Genomic DNA, 18107 nt, shown 5'->3' on the forward strand with positions numbered 1-18107 from the left:
GGAAATGTTTCATTTTGGGTGAATGTATACCTGGACATAATTATCAGGATATTGCTTGGAGACATCAGGGAAGTGCTTGTGCATGCAAGGTGGGAGGAAGGGCTCAGTAATATCTAAGTCTTATACTATTTGACTGAATGACTCAGGTCTTCTCCTTACTGATGATACTAAGTCTGTGTTACATAACGGCTGCACAATGTAATATAATGAATGCCTACAAAACAGGTTATGTGCAGCAATTATCACCTGTGTCTCAGCATACATACCTTTGCAGTAATGAAAGGAAGGTCATTATCACATTAGCAATATGTGCAGTTACAACATAGCAGTTAGTCATGATCACTTTTCTGGGAAAAGTCTCAGCTGCTGTCACTGTTATTCACATACGTAGAGGTCGTTATCACTTTGATGAATGCACAAGCCAGGTTGTGTTTTTTTTTTCTGCTTAGAGTCATTGCAAGCAACTTCCCTCATTCTTCAACTGCCTACCCTCCTAACCCCCTGATTTTTTTCTTGCTATATATATATATATATATATATATATATATATATATATATGTGTGTGTGTGTGTGTGTGTATATGGATATATATGTATGTACAGAATGTATTTGCACATATATACATTGGTCACATGTATATATATATATATATGTATGTATTTATATATATATATATATATATATATATATATATATATATATATATATATATAAAAAATTTTGGTGATTGTGCGTATCTCATCATTTTCCTGAATGGGTCATTTGGGTGAATGTTTCATTTAGAGACATGTGTATAACATGTAGTAATGAAGATGTTGGTAGAGGAAATAATTCATTTGTGTACCAGTCAGTCATGGGTGGAAGTTAGGTGGTAGGAGGAAGGGCTCAATAACATCCAAGTGTTATACTATTTTGACTGAATTATAATGATATAGTATTTCTACTGAATGATGATGAATGCCTCTGCACTCCACACCAACATGTATTAGAACATGCTAATGCAAAACCTGTGTGCGTGTGTATGTGTAATAGGTATGTACCTCTGCAGCGTCATCACCACTTATGTACCTAATGGAATGAATACTGCCCCTGTGGCTTGGATAAAAGATTTGGATGGGCTAACCAGGTAATGTATATGATATACATATATATTTAGTCTTCCAATACATCTGTCAAACATCAGTAGTAATCTGTTTGCATTTTCTTTCCTGTGCAGGTTTGTCCACCTTCTGACACTGACATGGCTTCACGACCAGGAGAACGACAAGTGAGAGTGTGGGTATGTGGCCATTCCTACATTCACTGGGCTGCCAGCCATGCCTCCGAAACTGAAAACCAGTACAACTTGAGCTTCCCCACTTCCATTGTGAAGGTATACTGTATTGTAAGAAGAGGTATTCTCAACAGATATGGAAAATGGAAAACAGTCAACAGGCAGCTCACAAGGCCAGACGTTTACAGAATGGGTTCATGCATGGCTTGATGCACAGGGTCGGTGGATCTACAATCTGCCATGACAGTATCACTGCAGAAGATGGTCACCTGTTCAGAAGGGATGGTGTTCACCTAACTGAGGAGGGTATTGCATTGTTCTTGACTGACCTCCACAATGGCGTGAGGAGAGCTATGCAGGATTGGTAACATGCAGCTTGTGAGAAGAATGGAAAACACCCTTGACCAAGTAGGACCAGTATAGTAAGTAAAACTCTATTATGAAATGAGCTGTATAAAATATATTTTTCTGAGTTTGCCAAATAACTGTGGTAAGGAGCTGGTGAAGATGCTGAGAAAGAACAACTGTTTCAGGAGAGTGCTACCACGTACAATCTAATATGTCAGTGACCATCCTGCAGTAGTTCTTTTTTTATTCTGCTTTTATCAGGTATGTGTAGAGGTTAGATGACAGGAAGGGCTTAGTAATACAGAACTTGATCCCCTAGGTTCATTGCTGAATGGACGGACACATGTAAAGAGAAAAGGCATAGGTAAGGCAGACTGCTGACACTGAAGGTCGTGAGACTGCAGTGGCATCAGCTGTCTGAGTGGGTAGCCAGCACAACTATCAGACAGATCAGATGGCCTTGCCTGCCACTGAAGTCCCATGCCTGTCCTGGGTTCATTAGTGGAGTGGCGGTCCTTACCTTGCTTTTTCTCTTTACATGCACCCATTCAGAAGTATGTTGGCTACACTAAGAATGTGTATATTTACAATCATATGTGTCTACATGGTAAAACAACTGCTTCTGAATGCTGTACACATGTACATATATCAGTTTTGTTAGGACTTAGATTATGGAAATTATGATTTTTTCTTATTTTGGTAAATAACTTTGCAAGGGAGCATGTCAGTGTGCCAAGTAATACCTCATTTTGAAGACAGTATTGATAGTTCCAACATGGTAAAATAATTGTGCCTGTATGTTGTACACGTGCAAATATCAAAGTTTGTTTCGGACTTAGGTTATGGAAATTATGATTTTTTTTCATATTTTGGTAAATAACTTTGCAAGGGAGCATCTAAATTTGCCAAGTAATACCTCATTTTGAAGACAGTATTGCTGGTTCCAACATGGTAAAAGAATTGTGCCTGTATGTTGGACACATTTGCAGATATCAAAGTTTGTTTCGGACTTAGGTTATGGAAATTATGATTTTTTTCATATTTTGGTAAATACCTTTGCAAGGGAGCATGTCAGTGTGCCAAGTAATACCTCATTTTGAAGACAATGTTACTCCTTACAACATGGTAAAAAACTGTGTCTGTGCACTGTACACATGCACAGATATCACAGTTTGTTTAGTCTTGTACGATTATGAAAATTATACATTTACAATACTTCTCATTATTATGCCCATGTATTTGCAATGGAGCATGGTGATCACACAAATGATGCATCATTTTGAAGCTGACATTCAAATGCACAACTTCTACACTGATGTGTAGGCTCTGTCTGTTACAGGTGATGAGATATTATGCTTTGTTTATTTATCAATTATGAGAAATATATTAATCATATTTCTGTGAATATCTCAAGAAAGGAGCATCACACGGTAATGGTTAAGGTATCATTTTAAAGCTGACATTCATACTAACAAATTAAATTAAAATTATATGGGTCTGCATGGTACATTGACCAAGATATTGTGCTTTGCCTTTCAAAAAAGGTAAAAAATATGCACAATATCAACATTCCTTGCCAAATATTTAATAATGATTTTGATATGTACTGTCAACATTTACACTGTTGGAAAGGTCAATGTCTGCTGAACAACTTTCGCGTTTACATTTTTAGTCTAGCTCTTATAGTTAAAGAGTTATGAACATTTGTTTTCTGTATGGTATTACAAATGGATTTTCTGAAAATGAGCTCAGGCTGCACTGTTGTTCCTATGGTGGAATTAAGCAGGCAGCTTTTTCTGAGCTGCTCCGGAGTGAATGAGTTAAGATTAAACAAGTTATATTATTTACTCAGCCTGTAGACACTATCTATTACTGTATGTACAGATATGCATTTAATCAAATAATTAAATATATACTAACCATAAACTAAGCATTTCTTTCAAAACATCAAAAAAAAAATCATTTTCTTTAAACTCCACCTCATAACAATAAAAACAATTTTGATACAAAAGCCCCATGTAAAGCAATCCCAAAAGCATATTCAGTATGTACTATAGTGTTATCCCACCATTCACACACATGAATATATTTTCTTTAAGATATTTATTAATTATATCACTGTATAATGTTGTACCCCTAGTGGGTATATTGTTATGTTAATTGTAACCCTCTAATAATGAGCATACAGTGAGATGGATAAAAAAACACACTTTACCTTTACCTTGTTGAAGTTTCCCAGTAATAAACGAAGTAATGAATCTTGCAGCAATTTTTTTTTGTCCTTTAGTTTTTTATTTGCTCCTTCTTTGACCGTCCATCCATTTTTGTTGCATGTCTCTTCAGACTTTGTGAGGACCATTCCATCTCTTCTGTATCAGTCAATATTTTTTTCTTTTGGATAAAATCCATGGCTTCTGGTAATGAGCTGAAAATCTTTTCACCCTCTGATAAAAATGTATTTGAGCCTTAATGTTAGCTTTTTTAAGAGATTTAATTAAGGGCATGCATTGTTTCATTCTAGAGATGACAGACTTGTAAGAATTGTTGAAATGAATCATATTTTCCTTTATCTTAATAGGAGAGTTAGTCCATGCAGACTTCAATACCAAATCCTTATCCTGGGAAGACAAAAATCTGCACTGATTGATCTGGGCTTAGGAGACACTGTAGTTGATATTGGTTTTACTAAAGACCGGTGAGCCCTTTCTATTCCGAATGAAAGAGATTCTAGCAAATTTAATGCTGTAGGCAACCAGTTGTTAAGGAATTGTATCATATTATTGCCTTCTTCCTTTTCTGGTACACCATAAATTCTGATGTTATTTCCCCTTGACCTATTTTCAAGGTCTTCCAGTTTTTCTGTTAGTTTTGTATTCTGTTTCAAAAGAAATTAATTGTGGCTTTCACTCTGTCAGTTTGCCGTCCAGGTCATTTACAGTTTCTTCAATAGAAGAAATTTGTTCAAAATGTTTTTTAATCATCTCATTTAGAATGTTCAACTGCTTGCTACAATCCTGTTTTATAATATCAGTTTTGTTCTCTGGTTTGTCCATTTTTATAAACAGTTCTTGGATATTTGATATTAAAGCTTGTAATTCCTTTTCACCACACTCTCCTGATGTGAATTATTCGAGTTACTCATACTTGGATCACTTGTAGAAAACTTCTTGATAGGAAATATTAATAAAATCTTCTATTTCAGTACTAATTTTTGAAACATAATAAAAGGCCTATATTTGTATATCTTCTCATATACTTTTGAATAGTTTTTTTCAAAAATTAAGTTAAATTTCCTGTCAGAATAGTATATTATAAGCAGAGCTAAAGTTCTGTGCTGCTAGCAGTCTGGCATCTTGACCCCCCCCCCATACACACTTCTTCAGATAAAAAAAGTGGGTATCGTTTCTCATCTTTCTACCCTTTATTAGAATTTAGAAATACTTTTGGTATCAGCGGCCATTGCAAGTTCATAATCAGCTCTGTTTTTTACTACTGCCTTGGATACCAACAGTGACTAGAATTACTCAGGGAAGTGTTTGGGAATGTATTCAGGATGCATCATATATGATCTGTTGACTGGGTAATTAAACTGACCCAAGGAAGTACTATTCAGCCACAACTTGGAACAAAATGCAGTACAATGATTAGGATGCAAGTAGTATGCAGTAGTCAAAAAACAGCTGATTATGAACTTAAATAGCCGTTGATGCCAGAGTATTTCTAAATCCTTCTTATTAAGGTTAGAAAGATGAGAAATAATACCCATCATTGTTTAGAATTGATTTAAAATGATACCGCACATTCTAATCACAAAGAAATTGTTAATGTCCTAGCTGACAAGTTTAGTACAAACTTTGTCATCCACTACTATTATTGTACCCCCAACTCTTCGGTGAGTGACCGTCCTTCAGATTACTATGGAACAAGTCCTAGCACCCCTTGCTAAAAAAAGCCCACCATATCCATGAGCTATGATAATATAATAGGTAACTTGACCATTAGTGCTAAGTGTGGCCTCCTGTGACCTCTATTAAACATATGTTTCTGAAGCCGAAAAGTGATGGTTGTGACACCCCCACATAAAGTAGATCTGGTCAGTGACTCTGGCAATTCCAGGCCATCAGTCTTATTGGCTTTGATTGTAAAGCCATTGAATGTATAATTTCTGACCTTATAAATAAGCGATTATGTCCACAATTGTAGAAAAGCTGCAGGAGTGAACCTAACATTTAGGGGCTGGGGAACAGTGACAGAAAAAAACTGAATACCCATAAAACCAAAAGAGAGAAAAAAATACACTGATCACAGAAGGAAAACAAATGCTTTACTTTTGTGATCAGTCATGATTTAAAAAAAGCACTAACAGTACCTTCAAGACATACCTTGAATAGTGTTACTGTTAGGGGAAAGGGGTTTTGGTAAGGTAATGTGGAGGATTGGTAGGGTTAGGGCTAATACACTAGTAAGGATGGATGGGGGGTGGCTTTGTCACACCGTACTTGTGTGTGATAACTGTAACCCTGCTGCTGCTCCTAACCACAGCCCTCCACATTACCATACCAAAACCCCTTTCTCTAACAAGGCATAAAGTAAGAAAAAAATCTCAAACTACCCTGATGGCTGTCTAAATGATGGCACCACCTGGCTGACCCGTGCTCTGGTAATGGGGAACAAATGGGGCCCATTGGCTGGGAGGGAGCTGATAATCAATAAGCAGCAGGGGCAACTGACAGTGGAGAAAGAGTAAGGAACACACCCATGTTCATAGAGGAGGATGCTACTGTTGGAGATGGCTTAAGTAATTTTCCAGTTTGGGGGTGATTAGGTGTTCTGTTGTCAGTCATCTGCCTGTCATGTAGCCACTTTTCATAAAGACGTTAGCTTGACCCTTGGATGGTTGATATGGGTGCTAGAGTTGCTTGCTGGAGTGAGCTTGTATTAAAAAAACAAAAAAGACTAGGTGCAAATAAAGCTGTAACTGTATTTGTATACTAAGCTAGCTTTGACGTTAGACTAGATGTTTAGGTGCCTACTCTTAGTACTGCATTTTCATTGATATTTCATTAAACAAATATGATCCACCCCAATGTCATGGTCATTCTATTTGTTTGGATTACTTCAGGTTCATAGGTAGGTACTAGGCTATTGGCCCTAGGGCCTATATAAGCCTAGCCAAACGGTACCCTGGCTTTTGCCACCCAAGAAAATTATTTTCCTGTGCCCCTATCAAGCAGAGCCACAGAAGTGATCCCCGGGGTGAATTTCCTATCTCCCATCCAATCATCAAGATTTTTCTTGAAGAGTGCTAATGAGGAGCTTTGTTTGATATAGATAGGTAGTTTGTTCCAGAGTATGGGAAGTATCTGAGACAGGAATCTATCCCTCCAGCATGTTCGGTTTATTGTGGTGACAAGGTTTAGGTCCCTAGAGCGTGTAGCTCGGAGGGATTGGGATTTCTTTATGTGGAGCATGTCCAACAGCTCTGGGTTTGACATAGCTTTGTATGTTAGGCAGAGATCGCCTCTGAGTAGGCGATATGTGACAGAGTAAAGCTGCAGTTTTTTGAGACGGTCTGCGTAGGGCATCTGTTTGATGCCGGTAATCCTCTTTGTGAGGTATTTCTGTGGCCTTTCCAGTTGTTGTAGATGTCTTGTGAGGTACATACCAAAAGGGGCATTGTACTCTATAATGGGTCTAATGAGTGATGAGTAGAGGGGAACAATGACCTCTTTTTTCCTGGATGAGAAACCTTTTGTGATGAGGTGAGCCACGTAGAAGGATTTCCTGACTACTGTGCGGGTGTGATTATCAAAGGAGAGACTACTGTCCACCTGTGTCCCAAGGTCTCTTATCACACTTTCGGTGTTAAGTGGACTATGTGATAGTTCATGGGTACAGAGTTTTACCAAAAGGGATGACAATGTTGGATATCATTTTATATTTTTCCTAGTAAGCTAACCTTCCTTAGGTCTTGATTATGAAATATTGTTCATAATTATCTGTCAGGTAAGAAATTCGACGATTATCTTTGCCTTTGTCAGTGGTTAAATAACACTGTATTGTGGGATGTGTATTTCCTCTATCCATGAGGGATAGGAATGCTAGAAAATCTGCACAATTGTTTTAGATGTTCTGGAAGTTGTATCTGCTCATAGAGATGACCTCAAGAACTCTGGTTGATATTGCACATAAGAATGCTTTGCATATCTATCTAAATGTTTTCCATCAAAAAAGTGCATATTGGTTCTAAATTTAGCACGTTTCAATGACTGTTAATTTTATAGTTTTCCTCTGCTGTTGTGAATTGTGGAGATGGACATGATTCATCTTTGTATGTAGTTTGTGGTCTACACTTTCCATGTTTTGTTGCATATATGTTTTTTTTGTTTTGTTTTTTAGGCCAATGGTGGCATTTGCTTCTTGCGGTATGATGACACCAACCCAGAGAAAGAGGAGGAGAAATATTTTACAGCAATCCGAGAGATGGTGGAATGGCTGGGTAATGAAGTCTTCGTTTTTATGCTTTATATATATAAATATTCTTGTAAAACAATTTGCAGTAGAAAATGCCCTAAAGGGACAGTTTGATACAGGAAGGAAGAGAAAGAGGCCAAGGCATGGGTATCAGAGTATTAAGATTTATGGAAGACATTGAGATGCGTTACTTTTTGTGGAGGTGGTTGGGCTCCAGAATCCATTACTATGCAGGGTGGTAAGCTGCATCTTCAACTTTAGGAGGAGTGTGGAATTGGTTGAGAAAAGAGGGGAAAGGAAGTTTTGGCTACACAGAGCTAGCTGCAACGGCGACAAACCTGATGAACTAAACATCTTCCATTAATGTCCACATATGGCATATTTTCAAACGAATTACTTGACAGTACAAGGCAATGATGTTATTGTTTCAGGAGTAGCTGCTTTTTTTGTTATTCTTACTGCATTAGGCATTTGTAATGTTTCTGCCTGTAAAGAATTTTAAAATGTTTTTCAGGTTTTCTGAGTCAGCAAGACAAGTTAGAACTGTCTAATCTTGCAGATGTCACTCCCAAGCATTTTCTCACATCAGTCATCCTGTGGATCTGCAGTCTTCTAAGAAAAACTCCACTCTGCAATGTTGTCAAACTGATCTCAGAATTACTTGTTTTCCCTTTAATATCACCTAACTGTTGCTTAGTGCTCAGAAAGCCTCCACTGTTTTCTTCTTTTCATTCCTACTTGTTTCTCTGTAATAAGTCATGAAGGTCCTATCATTTTTCATATCCTAATTGTAGATTGCTTCAGAAGGGAATTTGTCTCAGCCCATGTGACCTAGCTATAGACAGTAGAGGTTCTGTGTTTTAGTATCAGCCACCACTCATAATTTTACATCCTGAGACTGTCTTGCTGAAGTCAGTAATGTGTTACAAATGAAGAAATCTTTACATGAAGAGGAAGGATGGGTTATATTGCAGTACTAAATAGAGAAGCCGGTGAGCAGTTGTACTTGTGGCCATTGAAATGCTGCTTTTAGATAAATTAAGCACAGCAAAAAATTCAGGCAGCTTTCATTTGACTATATAGCTCTGTAAAGTGACATCTTATAGTCGTGACAAAGCAAACACATCAACTTTTGACACCTTGCAAGTGGGTGGAGAAGGTGGGTATGGGCTTTAATAATGACATGGTTACAGATGTGTTTGTGTCTTTCGGCTATTCCCGGTTAGGGGTCGCCACAGCGGAACTCCGGCCCGCTAACGATTGGCAGTAGAGATTTATGGGCTGGCTTGCCAGGCCTTGTGCTGGTGCTTAAAGTACAGCAGCTTCTGGTTGAAAGCATCTGGCAAAGAAGAAAACTACTAAAGGGATATGAATATAACACAGGTCACTTTTGTAATAACTGAATGTGAGTTTGCATGCCATCAATTTGCAAATGACCATAGTGTTTGGTACTGTAGATTCATTATAAAAGAATTAACAGTATTGTTTGCTTTATGGATGTGTTCATACACAGTAAGATCAGAACTCCACTTCCATGTCTTAACAGAAAAGATTTTGTATTAGTAGCAAGCTGAAATAGCTGCTTAGCATGTATAAAAAGTGCTAACTAGCCACTTTCATGTTCTGGTTTAGGTGAAGCATCAGTGTGCAGTAATAACAGTTTAGCAATATAACCAGAATTACATAATGCAGGGAGACATTTCTGCCTGAAGGGAAAAAAAATCTTAAGAGCATGATAAATTTCCGAATTTAGGGTTACGCATGCTTTGCACAGATCCATCAGGAATGGTCTGCATTAAATAATGGTAAGATTTGTTTGAATCATATAAAGAAGATCGTTTTGCATAGACAAGTACAGTACATTTCTGTATGTACAGAATTCAGGATTGGGTGCGACAGATTCTTTTTGCATGTAGTAGGGAATACCACGTGCAGCTTGCATGTGCCTTACAAGTTCTTTCAAGTAACTGCTGTCAGTTACACATGAATGAACAAAACTTCAGTAAACTGACAAATTTGTCCACTAAAGAAACTAGTGAGAGAGGGTCTGTCACGTGTTGAATGACTTACAAGTTGATAGCCTGAGAAAACCCTGTAAGTTATTTTTTGTTAGGCAGCTCTGTTGGCATAGAGTGATAACGCCTGGACTACAATCCAGACAACACGAACTTGATTAGCTGCATATTTGTCTGATGGAGCTGGCTTGGTGGAGGAAGAATGGTGAGGCATTGCCTGCTCATATCTTCTAGGAAAGAAGGGTATTGGGGGTGGCTGTTTTACAAGCCCTGGTGGTGATATTAGGACCACAAAGAGAAGTCATCACTGTGATAGATGAGCAGGCAAAGAGGGACACACCACCACACAGGATGGGTCATGTCATTTACTGCACCATTGCACATTTGCGTAGGTGACACTAACCTGCACATGGGGAGTTGGACATAATGGAAAACCCTTGCTGGCTGCAGTGTGGTGACCCTGGCTTCTTTACTGTTATTCCCTGACTGCTGTGGCATTCATATCTTGATGGCAGAGAAGTTTTATCATATGTAGGGACAAGAGTCACCCAGTAAATGAAGATGCCAGGGATGCCTCTCAGTGCATGGAGAGAAGGGGCAGTACAGAAAGCCAAGGACCTGAAGTCATTGGTAGCTGGCAAAAAAAATAGATTTGGTGAAGCTTTAAAAATGCATGTGAAAATGTTAGCAGAAGCTAACCATCTCAGAATCTTTAATCAGGGTAATCCAAGGAAGTTGGCGGCCAGGTCGAGAGGTTGTATAAGCAACCTGTGACTCTCAGTTCCGACATTTTTATTTGAATGAGGGAAGAGGAGCACCTACCTTCTTTATGGCTTTCATGAGCCATATAAAGGGTTCTGGAAGAGAGAAGGTAGAAAACAAGATCACATCAGTATGGCAACCCAGTGAAAGATTTGAGGTATAATCTTTTCAAGTACTGGAACCTCTTAAACTGATTCAAATGGATTAACATAGCACAGCATGTCAAGCTATAATGACAAAACGTGTGGAGCTTCAAGGCAGAGTTTACTTGAACTTTTCACTTGGACCAATGATGCTAAACTCTGTAAGTGGTGGGATATGCACTCATTCTCGTGCTTTTCCTGCTGTGCTTCAACAAACAGTTGTGATTTAAGTAATTGATCTTAGGTTTCTATTGACAGTTTCTAGTCATGTTCAGTTATTTTTCCCATACAAGAATTGCTTTTATTGTTTTCATATTATCTAAACTACTCAGTGGCTTGAGACAGTGTTCCCCAAGTGCTCATGTTGTCAGAAAGTGGTCATAAAGAACTGGGAGCTATTGTATTTGCGTACCTGTGACATTACCACAAGTCCAACATCTTGCATCTTCTGCAGATTATTCACTCGTTATGCAACTTGTCAGAGATCTAAAGCAGTGTCGAATTGCTTGAATAACAAGGAAAATGGAGTAAAATATTCTTTGATAGAATGGAAAAAGTTGTATACCTCATGAGCATCTTTCAAAACTTATATATTCCAGAAGTAAGGTGTAGATTTCTATCAGTACATAGAACTGAATGTGACTTATCTTTGAAAGGTGTCTCAAATAAGTCTTCATTACTTAGGTAAGCACAGCTGCTATGACAAAGATGACCCGTTTCCTTTTTGTGGATAGGTGTTTGTCTTAACTTTAAAATGTCAGAAAAAAATGATAGTCATATTGTATTTCTCTGGATTAAGGTAGACAACCAAAGTATCTTTGAATTTCATTCAAACAATTGTTTCCAGTGAGAATAAAACTGGGGGATATTGTACTGTCAGAATGTCTATGACCAATAGTTACAGGGCCCACAAGGATAGGACCAACTTCAATTGGAGGGGAGGGAGTATCGTGTCTCCTTCAGTTTATAAAGATCCTTTCTAAGGTCACCCTAAAAGGGGCCTCCTGGTCCTGACATAGACGCAAACATTTGAGAATATTTTTGGGTCCAACAGATGTCTTACATGGAAGAAATTTGGGGAAAGGGTCCATTGTACACTTTTCAGCCTAATAAGGAGGTATAGGCTGTTGCTAGGAAAATCATTGTGATCTGTTCCTTACAAAATCCTCTTTCTTTGTGATCCTTTTTTGGTGGAGGATGATATCCTTGCCAGAAGAACTATTTAAAAAAGTACGCCTCTTGCTGATATTTCAGATGTGATTGGACTCTATATGTGTAGGACTCTAGCAGATTGGCACATAAAACTTTCCCAGGCCACCAAATTCTCCAAGGTTAACTACTAAATCTAGATTTGCTGCATTAAAAAAGGTAAATAATTGTTTAGACATGTCCTTTAATAACTAATCTGTTGCAGCTACTGGTCACGATGGTCTTAATGTGTTCCTTTTAAGAACATAATAGAGGATGTTAAGTTGTCTATCTCGCCTTCATTCTTGCTGTTTGGGATCGGAGCCGATCCTCGGCTCCGACTCCGCCATCTTCAATAGTTCAAGAGCCGTTTACTGGCTCGAGGCTACCCCTTACCCCATGATGCCTAGCGATAGCTACCCAGATCTCGTTTGCCGCTTCAGCTGCGAGGTGTGTCGTTTTCTGGCTCAGGCTTGTATTTTCAAATTTTTTGCATAGAAATATATTCTTATACTCTATAAACTATTAGATAAATTACCTTTTCTTAGTTTTCATTACTAGTGTTTGTTGTTGAGTACCTTGTTCTCCGTTAGTCCCTTTAAGTAGAACTCGTTTAAGTTAGAGAGTTCTCCCCTCCCCCACTCCCTTCTCAAGGAAGCCGTTTAACTTAGAGGCTCTCCTTTCCTCTCTTTTTGCTGTCGTTAAAAAATAAATAAATAAATATAGGGAGTTTGTTTTATATATATTTTTACATAGTCTGTTGTTGACTGGCGTAGAAATTTCTTTGTGTTTCTCTTCTGGTTTGTTTTTTTGTGGTGATATGTCTAAAGAAGTAAAGTTTCTGGATTTAAAAAGTGTGACTCGCGCTGTCAGAAAATGTCTCTGACAAACGGGCACACTAGTTGCGTTTATTGTTTGGGTGCTGTTCACCTGCAGGACTCTTGATGTTCATCGTGCATACAGCTGCAGTAATCACAGATGGGTTCTCTGCCATCAGGCGGGTCCTCGGTCGACCGAATTCCAAAGTCTAGGTCCGGCGTCGGTTGTCGTCGCTTTCTTTCCTGACGTCAGTGCGACAGGGGTATATAAGACACAGCCGACGCCATATTCTTCAGTCTTTTTTGCCGCGCGGTGCCCGAAGCAGAAGCAGTTCGCAAGTGCCGGTCGGCCAGCTCCTGAAATTACGAATAATTGGAAACCGAAGTCTTCTTTAAAGCTAAGTACCCGTTAGAAACTTTTCTTGCCTCAGACCGATGTCAGACAAAGTTAACAATTGTATTTCTTGTGGGAAGCAAATACCGCATAAGGATTTCCATTCCCTCTGCATACCTTGTTTAGGCCCAGACCACGACGTCTCGGCCTGTCGCTTTTGCGCTACTTTCAATAAACGCACTATTAAGCGTCGGGTGGAGTTCGCCCAGCACTTTTTTGGTAAAACCTTTGATTATAAAATGTCGTCGGATACTTCGACTACCGTTTTGTCCAAAAAACGCAAGGACAAAGACCGACACACGAGGCCCGCGGTCTCCACCAACACCAAGCCAAAACCGGCTACACGTGGTCTGGTTCTCAGCGAGGCACCTACGCAGCTCCTGACTACCGACGACACTTCTTTGGTGGTGTCCTCTGTAACCGAGACCGCAGGTACCTCGGCCCATACCCAGAGTACAACCACCGAAGCCACTGTGAGTGTTGAGCCTCCTAATGTGGATAGGTCCACTTCCACCCATGGTGTTTTTAGACCCTCGTCTTCCTTCTGCATTAAGGCCTTTACTAAGTCCAAATCAGCCATGCATCCCAAGAGGCCTGTTGCACAGGGCCCATCTCCAGGCCCCATGCCTAAAAAGCAGATGCTAAAAATGGCTGAGGATTTAATTACTCTTATCAGGGGTTCCCAGCCCCCTCCAGACAAGAGACCCCGAGTGGAGGAAGCTTCTCCCTCTTCTGACCAGGAATCCATTCTTTCAGAACATTCTGATGAAGAGGAACACTCGTACTCCCCTTTTGAAGATTCGGATGCTGAGCAGTTCATTGCTTCTGTATCTCCCCCAGAGGATTTCTCTTTTGGGGAAACCTTGCACACCTTGAGGGAACACTTCCATTGGGAAGGCCAAGACTTTTCTGATTCCAAGAAAAGACTTAGGGAATTTATTTTGTTACCTCAGCACAGACCTCTGGCGATACCTCCTGTCTTGGACATACTTGATGATGTTTACTCGGAGGCTTGCCTAAATCCGGATTCCCTGCCTCCTGCCCCATTCAAGCCTGATAGGTACTACAGAGTTCCTACCTCTCACCAATTTCTCTACAAGAGCCATAATGCTGACCCTGAAACCATTTCTCAAGGCCCCAAGGGAATGAAGGCCTCTACTGCTAAGAATCCACTACCTTCCAAAAGAGAGTCTATATCCTTAGAAAGGTGGGGAAAAAAGGTATATACCTCGGCCACCCTAGCCATGAGGGCCTTAAATTGTCAGTTCCATATGCTTAAATATCAGCAGTTTCTGTTATCACAATTAAGAAATAAAATGTCTCAACCTGAACAACCAGATTTGAAGGAGTTGCAGGATATGATGCATAGTGCAGAACAAGTGGGTAAACACACCTTACAATGTGGCTATGATGCCCTAGAGGCCTCAAGTAGAGCTGCTGTGACAGGATCAGTCATTCGTAGACATGCCTGGCTTAGAGAACAAACCTTGCCTGACCATGTTAAAGCTAAGCTACTAGATGCTCCTTTACAAAAGGATGTACTATTTGGTACTAATGCTGAGGAGATACTACGGAAAATGGAAGAAAAAGCTAAATCTATGCAAACTGTCAAAGCTTTTCTACAAGTTCAACCACCACGTTTTAGCAGAAATTGGCCTGCAAAGAACTGGTCCTTTCCAGCCACGGACAAGCCACAAAGAGGTAGATACAGGCGCACAAGGGGCAGAGGACAACCTCAAGGATCATATAGAGGCAGACAATGGCAAACTCCAGCCACAAGAGGTGGCAAAGACAGTGCACAGCAATACAGGAAACAAACCCAATGACTTCCCCCTTTCCATGCCAAGCAGGTCTCAGCTGGCAGCACCCTTGGGAGGAAAGCTGGCATTATTTACAAGGTTGGCATATCACAACAGACAAATGGATCCTGGACATTATAAACAGAGGCTACAGATTTCACTTTCACACTCTTCCAAAAATGTTGATATAAAACACAAGTGAACCAGAACAGAACAGCTACTGAAATCACTCCATTCAATAAGCAACCATCAGCATTGAGTTAAAATTTCTTCTTTATTCCACAAACGATAAAAAGGACGAAATGAGCGCTTTCACGTATGCACCATACGCTTCATCAGATTTCATTATTCATTAAAGCAGCTCAGTTTATATAGTGTTGTTCATACTTCAATTAACACAATTACTTCGCCAATTAGTAACACCTCTATCTTTCTCTAAAAGGTGTAGCTGACCCCCAAGGCAATTTTAAATGTATACTTGTTAAGTATAGCAACACCTAACAATTCATTAGTACAGCGTTTATATATTGTTGAATTGAATTAATTCATGCATATGTCAACCTAAATACAATATCTTATTTTAAAATAATCAAAATAATAATAAAATAAAAATAACATAACAAAAGTAATAATAATAATAATAACTATGATTATAATCTCTGCCCTTCATTATCAAAGCCGCGAATCAAGCCAGTAACATCCACATTCAACACTTCATGTTTATAACCTATATGATGTAAATCAGATGAACTATATCAAATAAAGCATCTGAATGAACATAATGAATACATTATTATATTAAAGTGCTAGTGCCTATAAATTATTGCAAATAACCCTATAAATATATATATATGTGGTAAATCAGATGAACTATATCGAATGAAGCATCTGAATAAACATAATAAATACATTATTTTATTAAAGTGCTAATGCCTATAAATTATTGCAAGTAACCCTATAAATATATATATAAATATAAATAAATATATTTAAAAACCAAGATCCTGTATGTTGCAATATAAATGTGTAACAATTAGTAAATAAATGAGTCAATAATAACAAACCAATCAATGTATATGTAATCTGTCTACATGGCCTAAATAGCTTTTTTATAGCCTAATAGTGGGTGACATACACATATTGACCATATTAATTTTTTCTTAACATAGGTTTCATGGGAACATATTGATTCAAACCAGGTGGATGATGTGCTCTCATTTTTAATATCCAGTACAGTTCTCTTTGTTCAAGTATGTTAACTGTGTCTCCCCCATTCCTATCTTTTTCAATAATTTGTAGCACCCTAAATTTAAAGCTATGTGTTTCATATTGCTTTACATGCTTTGCCAGAGCATTAGTTTCATTATTTTTCTTTATATCATATACATGATTGTATATGCTCTTCTTAAATTCTCTTTTAGTGAGCCCTATGTAGAACGCCGAACAGTGTTCACATGTAGCTAAATAGATAACATTGCAGGTATTGCATGAGGCATAAAAACTAGGTCTAAACTCATAGTTCATAACAGGATGTGTAAATTTCTGAATCCCTGAGATAAATTTACACATATTGCATTGATTACATGCAAAGGTTCCCTTATTCAGGTTAAGCTCTAGAGCCATCATCATTTCTTTTTTATATGTTTTGCATAATAATCTTTTTAAATTCTTGTTATTCCTATATACGAACCTAGGGGTTTCCCCTACCAATCTTGCTGTTCTATCATCTATTGTCAACACCTGCCAATGTTGTCTTAAAATTTGTACAATTCTTGTATTATCATTAGTATATGTGGTAAGAAATTGTATCCTTTCTTGATATCTTGGGTAGGATTTTTTATTTTTGTATCTCCAACAACCTCTCTCTATCTGGGGTATAGCAGGAATGTCTGTTGTTCTAATTACTTGTTCTCTTATCTCTTTAACCATCCTTTTATTATAGCCCCTCTCCATGAACAATTTCTTCATCAAGTCTGCTTGTGCTACTAGGTCTGACTGTCCTTTGCATAGCTTATTTAATCTAGTAAACTGACTTCTTACTATGCCTCTAAATACATGCCTGCGATGCATGCTATCAAAGCTAAGTAAAGCATTCTTCCAGCAGCTTTTTCTATATATGCTGGATGTAATTTTCCCTTTATCCATCTTCAGATTCGAATCTAAGAAGTTTATCTCCGTATATGATGCCTCCATAGTAAATCTTAAAAAGCTCGTAGTACTTTCTAGATATTGCAAAAAGCTCTTAAACTGTTCTCTTGTGCCTTCCCAAATTATTATTATATCATCCACAAATCTAGAGTATAAAATAATTTTCTTATATAAATCATTATTGAATAGATGTTCTCTTTCCTACCAATTGACAACCAAATTAGCATATGTATTAGCGCAGGGTGTGCCCATGGCAACACCCCACTTCTGTAAATACATTTGATTAGAGAAAAAGAAGACATTATTAGAAAGAACCAGATCTAATAATTGACATATTAATATATTCTTATTACGACTGATTTCAGGGTAAAACTGAAGCAATTCCCTAATGCATTGTATGCCTTGGTCGTTAGGAATACACGTAAACAAACTTTGTATATCTAACGTGACCAAAAAATGCTCCCCAGGTATCAGTTCTACATTAAGATTATCAAGTATTTCCAATAATTGATAGCTGTCCCTTAGGATAGTGGGGATCTGGTTCAAGATGGGTCTCAAACTCTTTTCAAGATATAGTGAAATATTTTGTGTTGCCCATCCTTCACCATCCATTATGGGTCTAATGGGGGGTGGGAGTACATCCTTGTGCATTTTGGGTAAGGCCTTAATGTAAGGTATCCGTGGAGACTCTATATTAAAAAAATCATATAATTCTTTGTTAATCTGGCGGCACATTAACATATCA

The 18107-nt window shown here is 38.3% G+C and overlaps 1 protein-coding gene across 1 annotated transcript in view; it reads left to right on the top strand.

Annotated features, from left to right (window-relative positions):
• QARS1 (glutaminyl-tRNA synthetase 1) overlaps positions 1-18107 on the top strand; it is a 1547311-nt gene that overhangs the window by 965552 nt on the left and 563652 nt on the right. Inside the window, exon 11 of the mRNA XM_044078737.1 lies at positions 8021-8120. Coding sequence (XP_043934672.1) covers positions 8021-8120 — 100 coding nt within the window. The remainder of the gene's footprint in view (positions 1-8020; positions 8121-18107) is intronic.

Source organism: Protopterus annectens, chromosome 7.part1 (assembly GCF_019279795.1).
Source record: "Protopterus annectens isolate FY-2018-M chromosome 7.part1, PAN1.0, whole genome shotgun sequence".
In the NCBI taxonomy this organism is placed as follows: domain Eukaryota; kingdom Metazoa; phylum Chordata; order Ceratodontiformes; family Protopteridae; genus Protopterus; species Protopterus annectens.